At 39.5% G+C, this 25,171-nt stretch overlaps 6 protein-coding genes across 6 annotated transcripts; 2 read left to right on the top strand and 4 right to left on the bottom strand.

Moving 5' to 3' along the window:
- Positions 1-244: 244 nt before the first annotated feature.
- On the bottom strand, positions 245-3,484 carry LOC307265234 (uncharacterized protein). Its single transcript, XM_080046878.1, has 7 exons — positions 3,220-3,484; positions 2,940-3,114; positions 2,728-2,798; positions 2,465-2,638; positions 1,994-2,094; positions 1,843-1,914; positions 245-1,754 (listed from the first exon to the last, which is right to left on the bottom strand). The coding sequence occupies exons 1-7, from the start codon at positions 3,233-3,235 to the stop codon at positions 1,611-1,613; spliced, it is 753 nt and encodes a 250-aa protein (XP_079903004.1). The 5' UTR covers positions 3,236-3,484; the 3' UTR covers positions 245-1,610.
- A 1,281-nt stretch (positions 3,485-4,765) lies between these two features.
- On the bottom strand, positions 4,766-6,642 carry cox6a1 (cytochrome c oxidase subunit 6A1). The gene is made up of 3 exons (XM_080040252.1): positions 6,516-6,642; positions 5,188-5,330; positions 4,766-5,068 (listed from the first exon to the last, which is right to left on the bottom strand). Exons 1-3 carry the CDS (start codon positions 6,619-6,621, stop codon positions 4,979-4,981), a joined length of 339 nt encoding a protein of 112 aa, XP_079896378.1. The 5' UTR covers positions 6,622-6,642; the 3' UTR covers positions 4,766-4,978.
- Positions 6,643-9,686: 3,044 nt separating this feature from the next.
- Positions 9,687-12,143, top strand: LOC307267990 (C-type lectin domain family 4 member E-like; the record flags this gene model as incomplete). Its single annotated transcript, XM_080050491.1, has 7 exons — positions 9,687-9,768; positions 10,077-10,160; positions 10,251-10,337; positions 11,036-11,086; positions 11,172-11,311; positions 11,770-11,885; positions 11,990-12,143. The coding sequence occupies 7 exons, from the start codon at positions 9,687-9,689 to the stop codon at positions 12,141-12,143; spliced, it is 714 nt and encodes a 237-aa protein (XP_079906617.1).
- Positions 12,144-12,361: 218 nt separating this feature from the next.
- On the bottom strand, positions 12,362-13,670 carry pla2g1b (phospholipase A2, group IB (pancreas); the record flags this gene model as incomplete). The annotated part of the gene is made up of 4 exons (XM_080051173.1): positions 12,362-12,480; positions 12,629-12,762; positions 13,247-13,388; positions 13,622-13,670. 4 exons carry the CDS (start codon positions 13,668-13,670, stop codon positions 12,362-12,364), a joined length of 444 nt encoding a protein of 147 aa, XP_079907299.1.
- Positions 13,671-14,770: 1,100 nt separating this feature from the next.
- LOC307267599 (phospholipase A2-like) lies at positions 14,771-16,650 on the top strand. Its single transcript, XM_080049958.1, has 4 exons — positions 14,771-14,813; positions 15,011-15,167; positions 15,266-15,393; positions 16,172-16,650. The coding sequence occupies exons 1-4, from the start codon at positions 14,774-14,776 to the stop codon at positions 16,294-16,296; spliced, it is 450 nt and encodes a 149-aa protein (XP_079906084.1). The 5' UTR covers positions 14,771-14,773; the 3' UTR covers positions 16,297-16,650.
- Positions 16,651-16,802: 152 nt separating this feature from the next.
- On the bottom strand, positions 16,803-21,145 carry prkab1b (protein kinase, AMP-activated, beta 1 non-catalytic subunit, b). Its single transcript, XM_080049948.1, has 8 exons — positions 20,823-21,145; positions 20,498-20,643; positions 19,098-19,267; positions 18,911-19,004; positions 18,669-18,783; positions 17,681-17,814; positions 17,485-17,553; positions 16,803-16,976 (listed from the first exon to the last, which is right to left on the bottom strand). Exons 2-8 carry the CDS (start codon positions 20,624-20,626, stop codon positions 16,899-16,901), a joined length of 789 nt encoding a protein of 262 aa, XP_079906074.1. The 5' UTR covers positions 20,627-20,643; positions 20,823-21,145; the 3' UTR covers positions 16,803-16,898.
- Between the last annotated feature and the right edge of the window lie 4,026 nt (positions 21,146-25,171).

Genomic DNA, 25,171 nt, shown 5'->3' with positions numbered 1-25,171 from the left:
AAATTGGGTTCAGTTTATATGGAGAATTTCTCAACACAGCTGTCTAAAACACCGTGAAATACCATCCTTAAACGCTGAACATTTGACTGAGATTTAGAACCAAGTCCAATTGAATGAGGCTTTCTTCTTTTTGTAACTCACGTTTAAGCAACATACATTATTATCGAAAAATAAAACATTAAAACATGTTTATTTTTTCAAAGAGGCTTGAGTTAGGCCTACATTATCATTCTCTACCCGTCTACACAAATCATGTTGTGGCCTTCTGTATCCCAGGTAGGCTATACAAAAAATATAATGAAAACACTAAATAAACAAAAAAAAACTTTAAATTCGAAAACCTACTGGAAAAAATGCTGGTTTGGAATAATCCACATGGATCAGGCTATATACTGAGGGTGTGACAGTAACATTAAAGAGACTGCAGACCAATGGAATAGTTAGGCAAAATAAAGACCTAAATTAAAATGAATACATTTAAAAATCAAAAATGATGATTACAGAAACTCGTTTCACAGCACAAATGTACAGGGAGCACAGTGTCATAACTAAGGGCAAGGATGTCATTGTTATGCTTGTTGCAGAAATCAGCTTTTTTTTCAGCTTAAATATAAAAAAAAATATTTCATGGTAACTGTGATTTTACATTTGATGTTTCGGCTAGGCTATGTTTTTGCCACAGTGTGCCTCAATCACACAGACAAGGCAACCGAAAAGGGTTCTTGACTAGCCAAATAACCAGACCTCAAACTAAGTGTGCATTTGTTTCACTTGCTGAGGTCTCTCAGGCCTGTCAATGACTGCAAATGATTTATAAACAATTACAAAATAAAAAATACTTTCTTTATGAGAACAATTATTATCTCCACTGCTCATCTGATGCGGATAAATGTCCCTCAATGTACAGACATCAAATATTTTGATTCTTTAATTTAAAGGAATACAGAGAACCAAAGTGTTTGGCAACACACTGTAACTCATGTGATGTAAGCCTCCTGGGGCAGAGCAGCTCCACTAACAAGCCTATGCAGAGACAATGACAGTATTGAAATAACGTTCAGACAACTAAAGGGAAGATTCTAACAGTGCTGCAGTCTGAGAATTGCACTTGATGGTTTATGCACTGTTGCATGAATATATTTGCCCACTGTTGCAGTGCAGTCCCCAACCCACAGGTACCACTCCATGGGTGCTGTGGTAATGGCAACATATTAGTTTGTATGAGAAATGATGTAACTGGAGCAATTTATTACAACTACCTGACCAGAAACGAATCAAATATTGTTTAAAAGCTCCTACAAGAAATGTTAAATGTTTATGAAACTGATGACCATTAATGACCTGTAACAGCACAGGAGTCATTACCAATATTACTCATACATAATCACTTACAAATACATTACCTCATCGCAATGCATCCTGCCGTCTCTCTTTCATCCGCTTCAAAAACAAATGTATGCGCCAACCGGCACGCGCTTGGGCACTGGTGTGGTAAAAACACTACCACTTTTGTCCAAATTTGCCACTGGAAACAACAAAAACTGAAAGTTCTTCGTAGCCAAGTTTACATATTATAAGAGTATGAAAAAATGTTTTGTTTCTCTACGTGGTCACATCAACTGCTTATCAAGTAATAATATTTCTTTCTCCAGCTTTTGCATTTTAAGTGCTCTGTATTCCATCAGTTGGTCTCGGTTCTCCATCTCCTTTTTGAGGTAGCTGCAGTAAAGATCTCTTAAGTCGTCCGTCTGTCTCTGCCAAAGAAATCACAGGACACACATGCTCACATTTGTTCTCATACCTCGTCATTACTCAAGCCTGCAGCTGACACGCAACCCTCACCTCTGCCTTCTTGCCATTGGTCATAGCACATGCCGCTTTGGCAGCCTCCTGAAAGCTGCTACTGTGCCCATCCTACAAAAAATGAAATAAGACTAATTGGTCAGACATTCAAATAAATGTGCCTCAAAAATACATGGTTAGAAGCACTTACCACTTCAAAATGATGAGTGTCACTGACATCCGTCTCGTCACCACTCAAGCTCTCTGGTTCAGTCTTTGGTACAGGCAGGAGGAGGACAGGATGGCCTGAGACTGTACAACAGAGAATTAGATCTTGAGATCATTCTGGAAGGGGTTTAATTCCCACATTAAAGTTGGAGTCAGTGATTCTGGAGAATGCTTGTTGTCTATAACGCCTTTTGTCAAAATCAGTGAATATCTCACGATCTTCTACCTGTACATGTGTTTGTTTGAAAAAAACAGTGTTAAGGCACAGCCTAGGCTCTGTTAACAGTCATGTTGCTCGCCATGGTGGGCACCCTTCGCTTACATACCCTATGTTTACATACAAGTCTACAGAGCCTAAGCTAAGGTGTACATGTATAGGTCTTAAGGAGATATTCACTGATTTTGACCACAAATGTTCTCCAGAATTGTTGACTCCATCTTTAAACACACCTACCACTAATAAAAGAGCTGTCCAATCCAGTCAGTGACTCAACAAGGGCACCCCCAGGGAGGACCTCCACCCTCGGCCTTTTGTCTTCATGCTGCAGCATATCCTCCTCTGCTGAGTTCAGTGAAGGGGTCACTGAGCCCATCTCATTCCTGATCATCCCAGCCCTTCGTCTTTTTGCTGTATGAGGAGAGATTTGACAGGTGAAACACTCCCCTGGACATTATACAATAGGTTAACATAGACCTGTGTGTCCTCCTCAGGTGTACCTGTTTGCACTATATTCTTGTATTTGACTTTCACTTGCTGCCACGACCTTTTGTAACCGCTGTCTGAGGCCCTGGGAGATCATGGAAAATAATACAATTTGTTACACATCAGTAATGGTGACATTTTAGTTAAGTTAAAGGTAAAATATTACACAAATTCTTATTCTGAATTAAGTTGTATTAGTGTAATTTCTGTGAATAAGTCTTCTTACGTGTTTATTCTATCTGCCATCCTCTGCCAGGCTTCCTCCCTCAGTTTGGACGCACTGGTAGTGTTGGATTTGGCGGTCAACACCTCTCTCTCTTCTTCATATGACTTCATCATGAGGGCCTGTTCTTTGGAGCTGAAAAAATGTGCCCTCTCATTTTTTCTCATCATTTGGACACCTACAATAAGTCAAAAATAAAAATGTATATGTATATTAAACTTTACAAAAAAATGTTTTTATTATTATTTGTCATTTACCGAGATCTTGAGCAAGGTCTCCTCACCTCTGTCTGTGTTCATTTGACTGGGATCCGGGTTTCGGCGTTCGATTGATCTCTCCTTTTTGTCGGCGCGGGCGCGCGCACTGATCCGAGATGTTTCAATGCTAGATTTATTAATCAAATCGTAACCCACGGCATTGAGCCGTAGAAAAGCTGAGTTTTTAATCGAAGCTACAGTTAGTTACGGAACGTTGCGTCAATGACTGTCCACGCGACGAAGAAGGGGAAAGCATAGTATTACCAGCGTCAGGAAGCAGGATATCAGCGAGCTTTTGTTAACCCAGGATTTTCTAAGTCGGCTTAAGGCGCGTTCACATGAAAGAGGTGGAGTCCGAAACAAAGAGCGAGTCACGTGACAGGTCCAGAGTCATCAACTGAACCACTGTTATTTGCAACACCTGAGCTATACTGTGACATTCCACATAGGCCTACTTATCTCCATTCAGTTTGGTTATGTCCTCCATTCACTAGCATCTTCAGTCCTCTCCTGGAAGACCACTTATCCTACATGTTTCAGATATCTCCGTTCCAACACATCTGTTTCAAATCGTCAATTCGCAATAAAATGCTGGATCTGCTTTAAACCTGCAGTGTGTAGAATTTTGGGTTTTATTTCCTAGCAGATTTTGTAGGAAGTAATTATAATATCCATAAGTACATTTAATTTAGTGCATAATAGCTGATTTTTTTTTAATTATTATTTTTTTCCTTAGAAAGGGTCTCATATATGTCCATATTTCTGCATATTTTGGACCAAGGCCTAGTGCCGTCATCTTGAAAGTGTCATAGTTGGAATGTCATCAGGTGCATTGTTTAAAATTTTGAATTGTTCTTGTCCTTGAAGGCCACTGTAGCTTGTTATTATTCGAAAGGGTTGGGGTTACCCAGGGAGCGTTGCATTCTAGAACTTTGTAGAACTTTCTTGATGATGTCATATTACACACTGCACCTTTAACAATCTCATCATTTGAATCATCCTTGTAGGGTCACGGAGAGATAGTGCAGGATAGAAAAAGCTCATGAATTTAAAGGCTTGGAAGGAAATGACAAATGGGCTCACTTAAGAAAAAAAAGACTGGGTGTAATTTGCCCCCAAAACAAGTGAACTCTCCCACACAGGCCTGGAAGGGGTCAACACAGGCTCAAGGTTAAAGTTAAACATAGCCTATATTACAGTAAAGTGGGGGTTAACCAAAATGATATGCAGGGTTAGTCGCTAATAAATTGGCCTGTTACAGCAGATATCACACTTGATATCTAATATTTTCCTACATTTACATTGTAGGAAAAGCACAAGTGATACTAAACACTATTAACAAAATCTCTGTTGTTTATACTGTCAAAGTAAAAGTGATTTTAAACCAATATGCATAGCACAAGGACCCTGAAACTTCAGCAGCTAAATAAAATTCAGCCAGCATTTATTTTTACACACCTGCTGTGACGGTTCACTCTCGGAATTGTGCCTGTTCATTTCAAAATACTTTATGGGTAAAAATAATAATAATTTGATCATCACATCAACACCACAAAGAAGACATTACATGAATCGAGGTAATAATAGTTACTTTATTTGTGTTAATTCAGACATTTTGTTTAATGGTCCAGAGCGATAGAACTGTTCGGGTGCCCCATGATGAGAGCACAGAAGTAAACAAAACAAAAATGGAGAGTAAACTGTGAATTGGAGTATGGTCCAGTAACAGGATGCTGAGGAAGGAGGACTGGTCCCTGTACCAGTTAAGAGGTCTGGAGACGGGCTTTACTCTTCATGACCCTCATAACCATTAGGAAGGGCATTCAAATGTGCATTGTGGAAAAGGGATTTGGAGCCATCTCCCCAAGGGAAACGCTGTGAGGATTAGAAAAAAATATGAGAAGCTTGAGTCAAAATGTTAATAAAAAGGTGGTGCATAAGAAGGTCATTTGTCGTTAGGAAACATGAATGATTTCAGTCGTATAAATTCAAACCTTGGTGCGAATGCGAAGGTGGGAGTAAGGGACAAACTCTGGCTGCTCATGGCTGTGCTGCTGCTCCTTCAAGTACATGTTCAACATGCACACTGCAACGCCGGGCAGGGCAACCACGAAGGAGAGGATTTTCCATGTCCTTGCTGTAGGAGACACATGATAATGATATGATTGAAAAACAAAGCAATAATTCATTCAACCAAACTAAAGTTGCTTACAAATAAAGATTCCTCTTTAGGCATGCGACGTCATTGTAAAAGAGGGTCACCCCTCAATTGATCTTTCGAGGTTAAATAAAGGTTACAAACAAACAAACAAGGCACGCGATGATCCCCTGGGACTTAAGAAAAGGAAGTTGCTTAACGAACCCACCAAGCTTGATGTAAGGACATGCAAGACAAGTTTGGTCATGTGCTCTTTAACATAGCTAAAATGTGGAATTCAAAACACCTTTAAACCCTGAATGCAAACTATTCATAAACGATAAACTAAGAATATATAATTAGAGAACCCAAACGATTTGAAGCAGATTTAAGAACACTTTTAAAAGGGCTGATATTATAGATAAGGCAAACGGATGTGTGGGGGATAGCTTCCAAATTAAACCTCTCATTTGACAGTTATGGCCAGTTGAACATTTCCAAAAAAAAGCCTAGTGGTTTCGACTATCGGAATCGGCAAGACACTAATTACTCGTATAACTTCAAAAGGTCTTATTCATCTTCTGGTTTATCATCAGTTCCATCAAAACACAGCTGTGCAGGGAGCTTATTGAACGTTGTATTACCCTGACATGATATGTTGCTTAGAGACTCAGACCACCTAGCTATGGGATTTGTACACAGTACACACAACACCTTAATGCCCTCTAAAAAGTAATATGATATTATGCCACCTAGTTTTGCTCGTGATAATCCAATAATCCTCCCTGGTTTTGTACTGCTTGGTAAAAGTTAGAAATAAGGACACGAAATAAAGTTGAGTAACCATTGACCAATGTGACCCTCTCTTGTTGTGGGACGTGTTGTTCGTGACACTGCACCCTATTTTAAGCCATGTAGCTTACATAACTCACATGCAACTACCCTAAGAATGACAGAATGATTAGGTTAGAATACTAGGCAGCAGGCTGAAATTAGAAAGTTTACACGTTAGAAAGCGGATGTTTGGGGAAGTTTTGCCTCCGTGCTCATCGTTCAAGGGTGTTGTTAAGCTACTGCTAATGCTAACCCAGCTAACGCTAGCTCAGCAAGGTCACTGCTGAGATTGTGGTTAAAATAAAATACATTAATCAGTAACAGTGGGTTGGAATGAAGGGTTCTCATTACCTGCCTGATCGCCATGTCCGGCGGTAGCAGTAGCAGAAAGCTGACGCCGGCTCTGGGTCAGAGAAGACCTGAGCAAAGCTTGAGAGAGTCGTCCAACAGCCGCCATTTTCCTTAATGTGAGACGCAGAGAGACCGGAAGTTATTTGTATGAAGGGGTCACGTGGAGGCCCAGACTTCTCTGTTGCGCCACCACGCGGCGAAATAGCAAACTACACACAGGCTCAGTTGGAAAACCATACAGTCAATGGGAAAACCCAAAACCCAGGCTTACTGACATTCTACCGATGGAGGTTCATAGGCATTCTACATTAAAACTTGCCACAAGGCAATGTGGTCAAAATAATGTATCTGAGTAGGCCTATGTAGGCTTAATGTAGCCAATGTTGGGTTTCAGCCAGTTTCAGCAAGTCAGATAGACGTGCATCAAGCATTTTCAATATACATTATGAAAACGTTCAAGGTTGTAAATGCTATACAGACCAACACAATAACACAACACAATACAAATTAAATGAAATTGGGCCTAATACTGGACTTGAAGGAATGTGTTTTGGTGGTGGTCAACGTGTCTTCTGTCCTCAGATACACTGTCCCCAGATAGCAGATAGTGTGTGCCTAAAGTTACTGTTGACCATGTGATTGATTTATACCCCAGTGTTTGTTTTGCTCCTCTGAGATCATTGGGGATTGACGAGTCTGATAGCCATATCATTAGTGAAAGACTCCGATGAAAGGTCTGTAACTTGTTTAACCAAAGCAATCCCATAATTAATATAATTGCATGCAACTACATACGTACATTTATTTTGTTGGGATTTTATGTGATACACCAACACAAAGCGGTGCAACATTGTGAAGTGGAATAAAAATTAAACGTGGTTCTAATTTTTTTATAAATACAAAACTGAAAAGTGTGGCGTGCTCAGCCCCCTGAGTCAATGCTTTGTAGAACCACCTATCGCTGTCATTACAGCTGCAAATCTATTGGAGTATTTCTCTACCAGCTTTGCACATCTACAGACTGATATATTTTGTCCATTCTTCTTAGCAAAATAGCTCAAGGTTCAGATTCAGCATCAGATTGGATGGAGAGTGTCTGTCAACAGCAATTTTCAAGTCGTTCTCAATATTCTCAATTGTTTTTAGGTCTGGACTTTGACTGGGCCATTCTAACACATGACTTTGATTTAAACCATTTCATAGTAGATCTGGTTGTATGTTTAGGGTAGTTTTCCTTCTGGAAGGTGAACCTCTGCCCCAGTCTCAAGTCTTTTGCAGACTCTAACAGGTTTTCTGCCCTGTATTTGGCTCCATCTATCTTCCCATCAACTCTAACCAGCTTCCCTGTACTTGCTGAAGAAAAGCATCCCCATAGCATGATGCTGCCACCACCATGTTTCACTGTGGTGATGGTGTGTATAGGGTGGTTTGTAGTGTTAGTTTCCGCCACACATTGCATTTTGCATTCAGGCCAAAAACTTCACGTTTGGTCTCATCTGACTATGCATGGCTTTTGGCAAGGGTTGGAGGAAGGTGCTCTGTTCAGATGAGATCAAAATTGAAGTTTTTGGCCTTAATGCAAAATGCAATGTGTGGTGGAAAACTAACACTGCACATCACCCTATACACACCATCCCCACTGTGAAACATGGTGGTGGCAGCATCATGCTATGGGGATGCTTTTCTTCAGCAGGTACAGGGAAGCTGGTTAGAGTTGATGGGAAGATGGATTGAGCCAAATACAGGGCCTAAAACCTGTTAGAGTCTGCAAAAGACTTGATACTGGGTGTAGGTTCACCTTCCAGAAGGACAACTACCCTAAACATACAGCCAGATTTACAATGGAATGGTTTAAATCAAAGCATAGTCATGTGTTAGAATGACCCAGTCAAAGTCCAGACCTAAAAACAGTTGAGAATATTGAGAAAGACTTGAAAATTGCTGTTGACAGACACCCTCCAACCAATCTGATGCTGAATCTGTAGTTCGAGCTATTTTGCAAAGAAGAATGGGCAATAAATATCAGTCTGTAGATGTGCAAAGCTGGTAGAGAAATACTTCAATAGATTTGCAGCTGTAATGGCACCAATAGGTGGTTCTACAAAGCATTGACTCAGGGGGCAGAATACTTTTGCACGCCACACTTTTCAGTTTTTTATTTATAAAAAAAATGTAAACCCACGTTTCATTTTCATTCCACTTGTTGCGCCACTTTGTGTTGGTGTATCACATACAATCCCAATAAAATAAATGTACGTATGTGGTTGTAACGTGACAAAATGTAGAACATTTCAAGGGGTATGAATACTTTTGCAAGGTAATAGTTCCCAAACCTGGGGCTGAAGTCCCACACAATCGGCACTGTGATGAATCTATAAGGGCTCTCAAGATTAATACAAGTGTAGAACATTAGAATATTTTTTCCAAAGTATGTTGAATTTTGCAGACAGTGCTGCAATTGTCATCTCCTAAAACTGTCCTAATCCTTTTCTCCCATACTTGCCAACGGCTCAGGTAGGAATCTCAGACATCACAGGAAATTAGGTAAATAATGACTTAATAATTGTACGCAAATTCGTAGAAATCAGAAGCGTTTCACTTTAAAGGGGAGGACTCTGTGATATCTTGGTCAGAGTCCAACGGGAGAAATCCAGAGATGTCCTGCGTGATGAAGGTAAGTGATAAATGCTCTCTTTGTGCATGTTGTTTGTGTGAATCCAATCATTCTATTAAAAATGTATGGAAAAGTGTAAAAATGAAAATAAAAAATAAAAGTGCATTCATCACTGTATCATGCACATCCAAATGACTCCAAGAGTTGCTCTGAACCATCTATGTGTATTTGAAGACAATGCTATTGTGCCCTTACTAATATTAAGTAAAGCTTTCGGTAAAGTTAACTGCATGTGTTAGGGAGTGTCTTTTTATTTTACATTGTATGATGGCAGCATTCTCTTTTATTTATTGAGGTGTTAATAGTTAACATATGTTGCTTCAAAACAAACAAGTTGACCTCCTATTTGCTATTGCAGACTAGGATCCTCAAATTAATACAGACTTGAATGCTTTATGTTCTACAAACAACGAAGTTTGATAACAGTACTTTCTATAACTTCATTAAAAAATTTAAAACATGCATAGTTTTCCATTAGAATCTGATCTCTTTCAGTAATGGAGGCTCAGTATCACCAGTTTGGACCATCTGAGAGCAGCTCTGTCCCTGGAGAGCACAATAATTTGACCCTACAAACAGGTGAAACACAATCTTATTTGAATTTTGATCATCATTTCTTGTTCTATTTTATTCTTTTAAACATATATACCTTAAGTTGCAGTTATCAATTATGGAGAATGCTTGTTATCAAAATGACTTCTTTGTCAAGATCAGTCAATATCTCCTCATGACCTGCTATCTGTCCATACTGTTCTGTTTGTGTGCTGAATGAAAATAGGTGGTTAATACCTAGACTCTGTTAACTGGTATGTAAGCAAAGGGGGCCTAGAGCTAGCAACATACCAGTTTTCAGAGCCACCTTTAAACGTCTCTGTTTATGTTTGTAGGTTTGAAGAGGATAGTGGTTTATGTCCTTTATGGAGTCCTGCTGCTGCTGCTGTTAGTTCTGCTTATGGTCACTGGGATCAAATGTAAGTCTTTAATCACTCCAGTGACACAGTTTTCATGTTGCTCATTCACATGCGGCGTCTCATCACATAATAACTTTTGTTTCCATTAAGTCTCCCAGTTAAACAAGGAAATCACTGATGTCAAAATTCACCTGGACAGAATCAGTCGTACAGGAGCACCGTCATCGTCCAACTCAGGTCAGTAAAAGGTTTTTAGATCTCAATAGAGAAGGGGCACAGTAGAGGGCAAAAAAAAACGAGAGGACGTTTTTTCTTATCATGATTAGCCGAGCTTAAAGGACGTCTGGTTTTGGTAAATAATTTTGTTATAGCACCTTTTCTGCCTTATCACAATAGCAAACATGTATCCTTTGTGTTATAACCATGAGTTATTTATACCTGAAGTTCGAATCTATCAACATCTTTACCGCAGTCTTGAACTGTGTAGTTTACTCCCTAGTCTACATTTAGTTATTATTATTATTATTATTATTATTATTATTATTATTATTATTATTATTATTATTATTATTATTATTATTATTATTATTATTATTATTATTATTATTATTATTATAAACATTGTATTTAGTCATTAGACAGATTTTGAGAATGGGGCAAAGAGGGGAAGACATGCAGAGAACTGAACCGGGTCGGATTCGTACCCAGGTATGCTGCAAGGCCTGAGCCTCTGGGAACACCCTAACCTCTGTGCCACGAGCGCCCTCCTTATTCTTGACATTTTGACTTTATTCTCCAAGTTCATAATAAAAAATTAAAAAAACTCCTCCTCAAATGTCTTTGTCTCCGGAGGCCCTAACACTCTTCTGTGCGATGCAGCAGTAAGATTGATGTACGCTTTTGAATTTGATATTTTGTGGCTTTCCGAACTTAAGGTGCAAATCCTGTGCAGAATGTCGACTTGAAGAAAGTAGTCCCAGCCAGAGGTAAAACACGGATTTTTCTTATATCCATACATTCTGTATTTCTTGAACGGACTTTCGTGACTCTTCCTAATCTTCACCAAACCAGGAACGTGTGCGGAGGGTTGGGTGTCGTTCCAGAGAAGCTGCTACCTGCTATCCACCGCCGCCACAACCTGGAGCCGAGCAGAGGAGCAGTGTCGGACACTCAGAGGGCACCTGGTGGTTTTCAATGATGCGGAGGAACTGGTGCGCTTTGAGTTTAAAACCTGTTTAGTTTCATATATTTTAAAGGCTGAGACAGTGATTCTGTAGCATGCTTGTTGTCAAAATCACTTTTTGTGAAAATCAGTGAACCCGGATGTACCGGACTGTAATAAATCTGGTGTTAATACACAGCCTAGGCTCTGTAAACTGGTATGTAAATGGTACGTAAACCAAGGGGCCCACAGCTAGCAACATTCCTATTCACAGAGCCAAGGCTGTGTATCAACACTGGATTTGTTTTTCAGCACATTTTTTTCATATTTATGTATTTTGACAAAAAGTGATTTTGACAACAAGCTTTCTCCAGAATTTCTGTCTCCACCTTTAAGAGAGACTCTACATTTGCCATTGTGTGGCTCCATTGTATGAATTTGGAGCACACATACAGTACAGGGAGAAGGACTTTGAAAATCAACCTGTTGCTGTTATTATATTTCTAGGATTACATTTCAGGAGTAGTTGACATTAAACAGAGCATCTGGATTGGACTTGTGGAGCGAGCACATGAGGGACTCTGGAGCTGGGTGGATGGAACCGACTTCAACTCAACCCCAACGTAAGAAGGAGCAGCAAGCTATAACAAGATAACAAAAAACAAAACAAAGGCACAAACAAATGGTTGTGGCTGTTAACTTTATGTAACATCTCATATGTGTACAGTTTCTGGGATAATGGCCAGCCTGACAACTGGGACTACAGAGAGAACGGAGAGGACTGTGGGCAGCTTCATGCTACGGAAACACGCAGACGCAAGTTGTGGAATGATGCAGACTGTAACCTGAACTATAGATACATCTGTGAAAGCAGGGCATGAGAGATGGGCTGGAAAAATGGCCCCAATTAAGACTGATGGAAACAATGTGTTTGATTGTATAAAATCCCCAGGCCTAAACAACATTAGATACTGTACAAGGAACGTGTGTGAGGCTCATGTTGTTTGACAAATAAAGCAATAAGTATGAATGCAATGACACTCGTTTGGTTTCATAATTTTTTTTAATAAAGACACTCCTTCCTCCCTGCACACTCTGCTCACTTGCAGCGGCCCCTGGGAAGGTCGACGTTTGCTACGTTATAATCTGCCTTGGCGAAGCACATGGCGGCTATCCTGTCACACTCACAGATAAACTTCTCACAGGGGCTGTTGTAACCTAAGTGACAGAAGATAGCATTTCTTAAATGAGGGACAAGCAAACAACTGTCAACTGACTACCTCCATGCACTTTGGCTGTGTTGACCCATACAAACATTTTGAGAAAGCGTGTGAGCGATGATAGTGAAAAGTAGCTGGACACTCACTCAGACACGTGACTGCTTTGTTGGCCTTGTCACATCTGTAGCTGTACATTTCCGTGTAGGGGTTGTCCAGGATGGGCCAGCAGTCATCATTCTGCATGGCTTCACTGTAGCACTGGTCATGCACCTGACAGCATCTATACAGAACAGAAACGCATGATGAGGTCAATTCAGCACCTTCCACATATCAGGATGAAGAACATTCATTTCTGTTGAAGATGTAATTCTTCAGTTTCAGGAGATTTTTAGTCTGTAAAAATGTAGAAAAAGTACAGACAAATGCCCATCACAATTTCCCAGAGCCCAATTCAACATCGTCAAATGTCTTATGTTGTCCAAACAATAGTGCGAAGCCTAAAAATATTCAATTTACTATCACAGAGGCCTTAGAAAAACAGAAGTATTTTCTGCTAAAGAAATACTCCCTATGAAAACATACCAAGGTGCTTCAGTGCTTTGAGCAGCACACGGCATGAGTTAAGGTAAAACAAATATATATATATATATTTTTATTGTGATTTGGCTTTGTGAAAGGGGGACTTGCAGAACAGGAAACAGAGCAGCAAATGATACATTAACGAACACTACAGAGGTATACGTATATGCCTTCAACAGTGTTACCTGTCCAGCTCATCAACAGGTTCTCCAGAGCCTCCCAGCCCACAGTAGCAGCCATAGTCATTGTAGTCCAGCAGTGGCCAGCTGTCAGGTACAGTGCAGAGGATCATTCCCCTGAACTGCCACACCGCTCTGTTACCCAGCACTGCAACACACAAAAATGAGGACATCTCAGACAAAGCTAGTCCAAATCTCAAAACCATCTCGCATCACATCACATGAAATCAAAATGTCCCCTAAAGCGCATCAATCAGATATGATATATCATGTATACATCTCAAAGCTGTCCAGGAAATTGGGAGCTAATGGCTAAAAGAGATGTATTTATTAAAACAACAAAATTGAGAGCTGTCACCATGGAGACTTCTGAGTACTCACGTGCTGGGAGGCTGAGGAGCAGGATGAACAGGGAGTGTGTCAGATGCATTGTGCAGGTGTAAGAGGTGCAATGTAAAGCTAAAAAGGCTTATATTGACCACTGACCTTGAGAGGTGGTCCTTGTTGACCAATGGCCAGGAGTCCCCCCCGGGTTTCTACTCATGCATTATGCAACATGTATGTATACATATGCAAACATAACTATGTACACGAAAATGTAAATTCAAACAAAAACACATTCTTGCTTTTTATACATGTCTTCCTGTATTAATTGTGGCATTTTGTATCATATACAGGTATACACGGTCGCCCATAAAGTGGGAATAAAATATGTTTGACCTCTTCTCATGAAATGTTTGTGACAATGTGAAGTATTCCTGATAGATAAAGTGTTTATCTTTTGCATACTGTGTATTCAGGCTTAAACAAAATTGTCCGTATTCAACAATAGGAAGGGTTTTGTTTCAATTTTTTTAACCTTGGTTAACTGAACACAAATTTGAGGGTATTTCATGAATACAAATGTCTAATACTACCCTTTCAATTGTCACTCACTCAATAATATTGAGTATGGCCACCCCTGACAGGCATTACAGCTTGGGCACTCGTGACATGTTGTCTTTATGGATGAGAACCGCTATACGCTTGATTGTACTGTATATAGATGGACGACAAAGGGTGTGGCTATACAGTGATGACTGCAGTGGAAAGTCGTGGGAACTCTGCAAGTGGCATTTATTTACACAGCTGTGCGTTGGAAACTGACTTGACAATCAACTTCTATTTAAAGTATGGAAATGCAAACCCAAGTGAGTGGACGGACAAATGGATGATTGGGAAACATCAAAAGGACCTTTTAAATATATCTACCTACTGCCTAAACTGTGAAACTGTAAAGAAATTCAGAAATGTGGAGTTTTGAAGACACCTCTCCAATATAACATGAAACTGAAAAGTACTCACAGCTGTAACGGAAGGTGATACGTGACTGTTGAGGTAAACACTCTTCTCAAGCAGAAATAATTAACCCCAATCCTGAGAACACTTGGTGTAAAATTCCCACACTCTCAGCATCTTATCTCCAGTGTTTTCCCCACACCCTTTATTAAAAGAACAGGCTGAGAACACACTCATGTCTTTGGCACCGGAACCATGACTTCGACAGCTCCTCTGCTGCTGCTGCTTCTCACTGGTAAGACTGAGAGAAAAAACTGTCAATATGTATTAATCGGTAGATCGTATTAATGTAGATGAGGTACATCTGTTTAAGTCAAATTTTCTTCCACAGTACTTGAGCATGGATTTGGCATCATTCTTTTTTAGGGAAGTCATTTATTCTCTTGATTTGTTCATATGTTCTTGAATGTGTTCCTGATATGTCTTCACCAGCGTGTGCGGTCAGTGGAGCGCATCTGCCCAAAGCATTATGGCAGTTTTCTAACATGATCGGATGTGCTCAGCCCTGGGTTAACCCTTTAAAATACAACGATTACGGCTGCTGGTGTGGTTTCGGAGGCGAGGGAACCCCTCTGGATGAAGTGGACGCGTAAGGATGCAGTCATTCTCTGAAGTTTTGCAGTCGTCATTCTTAAAACTAAAGAAAACTTGGGATTTTGGTCAAACCCTTTCCTCCTGTGTCTGTAGGTGCTGTAAGGTCCATGATAATTGCTACTATAAAGCAAGAAGGGCGCCTGGCTGCAAGGCTCTCGCTGACCTTCCATATGTCCTTGTGTTTGATTACACCTGTTCAAATAAACAAGTGACCTGCTCAGGTAAGACCGGCTTCACACTCAATAAGACATTACATTTGAAGGCACTGCAGGTGAATGGGGTAAAATGTTTAACTCGTAGATATCGTCATGAAACCTTGACAGTTGATTACTTAAATTAAAACAATAATTTTTTTGTGTGAAGTTTTTTTCAGAAATGTTTAATAACTATGTATATTTGGCAATATCTAAGGAATTATGCATTCATTTGACTTTTAAAACCAAAAATCTAGATGCTGAGTAAAGCCAGAGTTAAAATCTTTATTTCATTTTTACAACATATTAGTGTCCAAAGTTTTTACAGAACAGATTTTGGATACAGCATTTATTTATTTTATGATCAAGGAATACTACGTGCAGATCTTAAAACTGCCTTTTTAGCACATTTTTAAGAAGACAATGTTTCAAAATCAGATAATTAACAACATATGAACAAACCATTCTGTTAAAACCTAATACTACTAAGAATGATTATAGAAAGTTTAGTTGATGTAAATCCTTAGAAGTTGAAATTTTTGGTTCAGAAAATTAACAAAAACAAATTTTGAGACAATGGCCATTAAGGACGGATAGGAGATATATACAAGGTATATAGTAAAATAAAACCCTTAATGTACATTTGGTACATGTAAACTTTTATATTTATACTAGTAGAAGACCTGTTATGGAAGCAAATCTAAAATTTTAAATGCTTGTAAAAACAATGATTTTGTCTGCAATGTCTCGCCTTACGTGTGCTACACGTTTGGATTCATTTCCTGACTGTACTCTTTCTTCACAGACACCAACAATAAGTGCCAGGCTGCCGTGTGCGAGTGTGACAGGGTGGCAGCTCACTGCTTTGCTAAGGCCAAATACAACTCTGAAAACAAGAACCGGGATCCCAAAGTCCACTGTGTCAACTGAGTTCTACAACTCCCCCCTCTAACAAAATACACAGGAAAATGTTGAATTTCCCTTCATAATTGTTTTCAACATTATCTTATTTAAACAAATGGGATAAATAAAAGGAATCGTTGAAAAAAAAAGAAAAGGCAAATGAGAGTTTTGATAGTTTGTTGGATTTCAACCTCTCTGTGTCCCTGTGTCTGTTTGCAGAGCGTGTGAAGCAAGTCCAAGCTGTGCTTTTCTAACCCATTTACACTTTTTTTTTGTATTACACACACAGTTCCTACAGTTACAGGTCACTAAAATATATCGAGCCACACTTGAGGGTTTGGCCAGGTACAAACTCAACCAAGGTTATCCTTGGTTCAGAAAGGTTTCCACTTAGTCTCTCTATCAACTTAAGATCTACTGACAAATGTGGGTCAAGTGAGTTAAGAATAAAAAATATCAAAAACATCCATCTGTTGTTCCTAGGTATCCTGGAGTTTTATATCGGCAACTATGGTCAAATCAAACATGGCAAACATGGTGCAGAAAATTTAATCTTAAAGCTACAACAACAACAAGGTGACCATTTCAAAATAATTTTTAAATAAGAGGCTGGAACATGGCTCTGTGAATTATATTGGCTTGTAGAGGAGGGTGGTCACGTACTTCTTTTTGTAACGGTGTGTCCCACTGAGAACCATCACACCATCCTGAAAGGCAATGACAAGAAGAGTATTCAAAATACAAATAAAGGATATAACTTTAGTTAATGATGTTTAAGCAAAAGGTTGTTTGACTATTTCTAAGCTTTAATTGGGAAATGTCCACATATTATTATGGTTATTGAAAGATAAGAGTTTGAGCTGACACATTAACATTGTATAAAATGGTAGAATAAAAAGGGAAACATTTTGCATTACCACTGAAAATAAAGGAAAGTAATTCAATATTACATTTTAGAGCAAAGATATAGACACACTATAGGTTACGATGACGTCACTGAGGATTTTTGTCCTTTCAATAGACAGTACAAGTCATCTAGACATATGTTTTTCAACGGTTTATGCATATTACGAATGACATGTAGGTCCTAACAGTTTGATTACAATCCATTCCATTCCATGTGTTGTCCAATATATTTATGCTGACACACACATGTCAAGGAAGTTGATCCATAACTTCCTCTTGATTTCACAATAAGAGAAGCACATAGGTTACCTTGATGGACAGTGCGTACAGGTGATTGAGCATGACATGGTTGGGCTCTGGAAGCAGCGTTGGGTCACACTGATGGAGAGAGAGAGAGAGAGAGAGAAAGATGACAAAGGATTTTTACTCAATAGCAGTTGGTGTGACAAGTTCTTAGCCATGTGCACCCTAAAGGTGAGTATGTATTCCAGCATCCTGTACTTACAGAGACACCTGTGTCCTTGTTGAGCAGCACTTGCAGCAGGTGTGGGGGTAAGATAGGTGGATTTTTGATTTTGTCTTCTGGCTTGATTACGTAGGCTTCCTGTAGGTAGGGTCCGGGAGGAGAACTGGAAAAGTCTGGGAAAAGATGGCATGACACTATTTTAATACAGCTTTGCATCAAAAGAATGAGGCATAAAGAGTTATTCAGGGTGGCATACAATAGCAAATATGACAGACTAAAAATGTTATGGTTAATTTTATACAGGCATTACTTTAACTGCACCGCACTATATCAATTCAGACAGTATGTTTCCATCCACAAGTTTTTATACAAAATGAGTAATATTGAATGGAAAATGTCTTATGGAAACAGTAAAATTCAATTGAATTTCATTTGATCATTCGATTCAAGGCGTATGCAATAAACACTGATAGAATATTTGCTGAATAAATTGTGAAAGGCTGCCGCCGTTGTCATGTGGCATTTATGTACACCTGCATCATACCGTTGTTTTGATACTGTGATTGTTGTCGCTAATATGTTGCTATAAGATGACACATAAGCAGTATTACCACTTGTACAATATTAATCATTTCTTGGTAGAAACAAACTTTTGTTTCCAAATGTTTTCTTGAATGTTGTGCAATTCAGTGTGAAAAAGAATGGAAAGACCTTAAAATGTCTGAAATCTATTCACTATACCAATTTTATCACAAAACAGCATGTGAAAAGTGTCATTATACAGGTTTGAAATAAAAGCCGTTGGATGGAAACACACTTTCACAGACATGACACTTGTTATGAACTCTTTAGACGTAATTCAGATCATTTCGATGGACAAATGGATTTGAAACATAGCCAGTGTCACACAAGTCATTCGTTCTACTTCTAATATGAAATGCTGATATGTCAAGCAGATTTTTTTTTATAGGTGTCCTGCCACTCTAGAGTAAGCATTAATGAAATGCTGCGGGGGTCCCACAAGTACCTGAGAGGTCTGCAGAATCCTCTGAGTCGATCCTGAGGGCATCAAAGACTTCAAAGTCAGTTCTCTTCACCTCGATGGAATTGTTGACTGTCCCAGTTTTACTCGTCACCACGGCCTGCAAGGGAGCGCAAACATACATTTGATGTGGAAACTTGCAAGTGCAGAGTGGCAAAATAAGACTAAATAATAAGGGTACATTGACGATGCATTCTTCTCTCTCTCAAACTGAAGCTTTCACTCACCCCAGTAGGGTCCAAGGTCCATGTACCGTCCACGCAGAACTTATACTGGTGCTCTCCCTCTGGCAGGTCCACGATAACCACGAAGTTGTTCTGACTGGGGTTTATTGAGACTACGTTGGACATCTTTCACTAATGTATATAGATGGAGGCTTTACAGTCTCATGAATTGAATTGTGCATGAAACTACCTTTTGTTGAGAGGGATCTTTGTGGCCCAGTTGTTAAAAGATCCGGACACAAAGACGTCTTTGGCGGCCCCCTTCCACCTGAACACAGTTGGTCTGTCCTGAGTTGGAGCCTTGTTTTCACTGTCTAGATCCTGCTGCCACGCCAGAAACTCCTGTATTTCCTGCGGAGCCTGCACAGAATGATACCAATGGGAATGTTGCCATGTTAATGAGAGCGACTTCAGCCCTTTGCCTCTCTTACCCCCCGACATTTCCAACACAACACTTCCTGCTTCAACAGGGTGCTGAAGATGGAGCTCACTGGTTTGTGTGTGATTTTTGAAGTGCAGTATGTTTTTTTTCTTTCTGTCCGTCTTCCTCATGCGAGCCATTGACAAGAGATATACCACATAAGCTTCCTGCCTAGTCATTTTCTTACCCGATGATTTTGTCCGGAGTTTGGGTGAGTCATATAAATCCAAATTTGTTGGGTAAATTCAAATCTGTTGGTCTACCTCTGGCAGCATTTGAAGTCCTCCTGCATCCATACTATTCATATGTTTTATTGTCTGTATGTACAAAGTGTGTGATTTTTCTGTAGATCTGTTCTTAACAAGTGACATTTCTCTGTCACTCTCTCTCTGTCAGGGTAGGGCAGAGGGTGTCATATTGACTACGGACTACGGACTAGGAAGACCACTGAGGCAAATTACTATTTGTGATTTGATTGGGCTATATAAATCAAATTGGTTTTGATTTAATAATATGGTAGCCTGCTGATACAATAAAGGCCTAAGATTAGATGAAAAGTTTGTAGGACTGTAGGCCAACATCTGATTTGACTTTTTCTACATCTATGACACATCATTTACAAATCATGCATGATCTAATTTTGCATTTCCTTTTCTTTTTATATATACATACTCAAATCTACCTAACATTTATGGTAGGAATATATCTTTACTATTGTAGACTATTAAAAAATAATATTATTTTCCCTTATTTTCTATTTTGAAATTATAATTCTATGTAATCAGTATTGCCTGTTGCAGGCTCTCAATTCTTTGTTGTAAGTGTACATGCACAAAGACTGTTTTGTAAACACTTAATTGTCATGCATTCAACAAAAACTGCTTCACCTGCGACTTTAAAAGCTTGATCAGCATTTTTTTTATATCAAGGAATTAATACAAACGCATTGTCGTACATTGCTGGGTAAACGTTTTTTAGTTGCCAGATCTTCATACCAGCGCCTGAATGCATCAACACAAATCTCTCCATGTTGCTATAAAGCTGAGTGATTAAAAGCAAAGACAGGTGTGGAGTAAAACATTTTTTTGTGTGGTATTTTGGGAATGAAGGCCATCTTGGTTTCATTTCATAATGTGCAGTCTTGGTAGGCTTTAAACGTGTTATGTTACCTTTTGGTCTTCTCCCCTGAAAAGGTCTCCATCCTCTGTGCTGTCCATCAGCAAGTTTGGACGGGCCTCCTTCCCTCCTGACCTCTCCCCCTGACCCCCGCTCGACCTGTCACTGTTACTGTTCCCCATCCTGGTGGCATTAAACACTGAAACACACACACCACGTCAGCATCATTAGCATCAGGGTAATTTACAGACGGGGTCCACAAGGGCCCCCTGTCATCAGATGGCCCCTTGCAGGATCAGTAAACCAGCACATTTCGCTGGTCCAACTCCAACAAAAACGGTAATTTTTCTTAGGTTTCCCTGTGAGAAGAATACCCACCTTAATCCTGCTGGACGTGGTGTGCTAATTGGACGACGTGTTATAAAACTGAGCAGCCTGCTCTTTTAAACATCTGTTGGTGACTAGTGGAGTCGGCTCTTTGTTGTTTCCGCCTTTGACTGAACCATGGAGGACTGAGAAGTTGTTTTCCACTCGGACGGAAGAAACGACGTTGTCCCACGGGTCAATAACACAAGAGCAGCCGCTTATGTTACCTTTCCACCCTTTCTTATCCCCTTATCGACCTCTAGTTCTCTTTATTTTAGCCTCCTGTGCTCCGTTGTCCTGTGAGCGTGTTCCCTTTTTAGCGGCAACTTCGGAGTCTGTATGATTGTCTCGTGAGGAAAAAAGCACACCCCTTCCGCCTCATGTCCTCGAGCGCAGGGGGAGAGTTAAATTTTAACCCCATTGACGCCAAAGTTATTCTGTGGTAAAAATTAGCGAATAACACAGGCCACTGGTTTCAAGAATAAGTAGGGCCTATCCGAGTTTTCTGATAAAATAAGATCAAAGCAGGGTCAAGTTCGATATCGACGTTGGATTAAAAATAAATAAAAAGAAGCCAAATAACAAGAATAGGCTACTTTCATGGAAAAGGGCAAATCTGGTTTATTAATGACAAATTCGAGGAAGAAAAAACCCAAACGAAAGCACAGTTATAAATATGCTCGAAAATATCTACAAAAAGGTAGTCCAACAGGAGTATGGCGGCCCCCACAGTTGGGTGAGATATGTAACAGGATATAGGAAAGCATGCAGGCCCACATTGTTGCTTTACAAAATAAAATCCCCTACATTTTTCTCTCTTTCTTCTTTTCTTTTTACTGTGCATTCGGCTACCCCCCCCCCCCCTGAGTTGTCAGGGGGGGGGGGGGGGGGGGCGCGGGCTGCCTTGATTTCCAACTCACCAAAAAAAAAAAAACAATTTTTTTTTTTTTTTTTAAGTGCTAGCAAGCGCGATGTGTGCTTGTGTATGGTCATATGCTCATATCCGTGCAAAAGGCCGCGATTTGCAGTAAATAAATGTCCACGTGTCTCCAAGTGTCTCTGTAGGCTATTTAAAAATAAATCAAGCAAGTACACTAATAATAACATTAATGAATTATTGGTTATCGCATCACAGAAGGCCTATTGGCCTATAATAATAAAAAAAACACCACCTTAACTATGTTTACAGTTTAAAAATTTTTGAATGAAATGCAAACCTCAGTGAATCATTTGCTCTTGTTTTTTTCTGTCCTGAGATTCACACAGACTGAGCAGTCTTGTTTAAATGTTACAAATTGAGCTAATAAACTGAACTTTGAATTTTTTTGCTGCAGAAGTCATCTCAGCAAATTTTTGTTATCTAATTTGATAATAAGGTGATTGTATGTAGAATGCTCGTGCCAGAAACTCATACAGTGGTTTTGTACAGATAAATAAATTAATATTAGCAGGTTCTCAATAGTATTTCAATTTAGGGGGGCGCGAAAGAAATTCTGTCCCCTAGGGGGGGCATGACAGAAAATAATTGAGAACCACTGGGCTACTGGATACATTATATAAATGTCATTTTAAATCGCCTTCTGAAATGTAGGTTACTTGTTTGTTGACTTGTTTTTGACCCAACTGTTGAAAATAGGTCAAATTGCCTCACTTTAATTCGTTGTGTCACTTTGAAAAAGTGAAACAAGTTGGGAACAACCAGCCTGGATGTACATTCAATCAGAATCATTTGGGATTTTCTCTAGGCTATCTTCTGTTGTATTGCTGCTTCCCAGTAATAGAGCAGACAGCTAGAGTCAGTAAAGCCCTTTGAGATTCCTTCAGCTCAGCAAAAGAGTGTCCTTGTGCCATTTCACATCAGAATCTTCAGTTCTCACGGCTATCCTGTTTCATGTTATTCACATATCTAAAGCCTGTAACTGTACACTATCAGAGTAAAACGCAGACTCATCAGTATTTCAGGGTTATGGAAGGTCACCCTTTCCATCTCATTGGAGAGAAGAGCAGCTACACTCCATTAAATCCCTGTTTCAGGCATGGATTATTTAACAGACAGAAAACCAGCTGTAAAATCAAAATGTTATTGTGTCATCAGTTTGTTCCATTTGATGGTTCCGCTTTATTTATTTTACTGAGTTGAAGTAGAAGTTAAATCACTTTACCTGTTTTTCATTGTGGCTATAATATTTTCACTGTGGAAAGTATTCAAATACATTTTTTATGGCTGCACTTTTACTAAAAATGTAAATATTTTACGTGGTATGTGTGTCATTTTTTACTATTATCCCTAACTAAGGGTTTGGGTTTGAACAATTTTAAACATGCAGTTAATAAAAAATGACATGTCTGTGCATGTCGTGGAGTTTGAGAAACTAATATGCTCAGTACGCCAGGCCAAAACAACTGATGAATTATGAGGTGTACTGCTTTACGTTATTGATCATAATCACCACTATTCCTATTAGGGTCGAATCGAGTTAAAATGTGTCTACAAAATCACTGACACACAGGAACTTGATTAAATATCTAATCCTTTCACCTTGTTATTCGTTTATTTGACGATGCTGCATGAAACCTTGGTTGAATAATACCAAAATATTGAGCTTTTAAAAAACTTTCCATCTATCCGTCCATTTCCCATCACAGTCCCAGTCCCATCCACTTCCTCTGGCTTTCCCTGTGGGATCACAGGGAATTCTCTCTCCAGTCAAATATGCTGTCCGTGCTGTGCTCCTCCCTTCCCATGAGTGTCTGAGACACATGGCCACATTGTATCAAGGGTCAGGGGAAACTATGAGCCTTGTACCAGTTGATTATTAAATGTTCATTTTCCCTGTAATTAGTGTGCAGGGTCGGTGCGCAGACTGACAATTCATGCTTTATTTTTAGCCTGGCAACAGTGTTAATATGACATTCACAATCACATACAAGGTCCCTCAGCTGGTGAAGCAGAGTGACTATAATCAAAACCAACCCACTATTAATGTGCAGTATTTTATATTATTGTTTGTGCAAAGCACTTTTTATTGCTTCAGCGAGTAGTGAATGTTATGATATTGCATTGATTCCCAATCCATTCCAAATATTAACAATTCCCATTGTAGAAAATGTTCATTTTAGTCAGCTCAAGTTGAAATCTGCATTCTATCTCAGGAAGTATCAGCATGTGTCTCTAAGTGGCAAAGGAAAGTTTCCCTCTTCATTAATATTGAATAACAGGTTTTTTGTTTGTCTACCAACCCATGTTTTGTAAAAGTGAAACCTTTTAACATTTTAATGCCCACAACATGTACAGGAGAGCAGAGCAATATATTTGCCAATTTTAGAATAAAAGTATTTTAGTTAAACCCCACTTTTCATATAATAGTACTTATCATTATAATTATAATAATAATAATTCAGTGGACGTTCAGGCATCGCCCTCTTTCATAGAAACGTATGCACAATCCTTTAAACATACAAAAAAAAGTTTTTTGCAATATCATTTTCACAATAGCTGAAACCAAGATGTATTTGGCATTAAAGTGAGACAATGAGTCTGCCAGCTCTTACAAAAACTCCAGAGCTATTGATGCCAGAAGCCCAGCGGAGCTCCTCTGCATCCCATGGAGCTGATCTCTCCAGGACAGTTTCACCTTCTCTTTCTCACACCACATGATGTGGAGAACAATACAATGCTTGAAACCTTTAAATCCTGCTGTACATGCTTGCATCTTTCCATAGTAAAGTGCACAGCGGTGCACGCAGTGTTTATAAAAGGTTCAATGACAAAGGAAAATGTGACGATAAATAAATGAATAGGAACCAAGCTTTTCAGCATTGTGTAACTCACCAGCATAGAGAAAAGCAGCTACGATGTCAATGAGCCATGCAGGGCAGAGACAGGTGAACATGGTGAGACAGAGCTAGTTCCTCAGAGGGGGGATCTCTTGAGCCTCATGGTTCTTCAGCTCTCCCGTCCAGCGAGGACTCACTGCTCATGAGCAGCTCCCTCAGGACAGTGAAAAGCAGAGAGGTGAAGCAACAGAGCTGAAACACCCGGAGAGTAGGGAAGTGGGCCAGGGAGGGCAGGCAGTGGAGCAGTGAAGATAGAAGAGGGAAATCAACCAGCTTAGAGACACAGAGGCAAACTGCTGAAAATCTGAGCAGACTGAAGACTCAGGCCAGCCAGCAGGCAGAAGGAGGGATGTTACTGGTAAATAATTCATTCTATTTTAGTACACATTCATAGTCATTTAGTACAAAATATATAGCAATTCCTTAGATATATAGTCTTTTAGTTAAACTGTTTACTTTTTATTTAAACAAATAGCCTATAGCAATTACACAATTTAGTACATGTTCAGTCATTTGGTGCACTT

The sequence above is a fragment of the Ammodytes marinus genome (genome assembly GCF_949987685.1).
Source record: "Ammodytes marinus genome assembly, chromosome: 2".
Lineage (NCBI taxonomy): Eukaryota > Metazoa > Chordata > Actinopteri > Uranoscopiformes > Ammodytidae > Ammodytes > Ammodytes marinus.
This window is presented reverse-complemented; position numbering and strand designations above follow the sequence as displayed.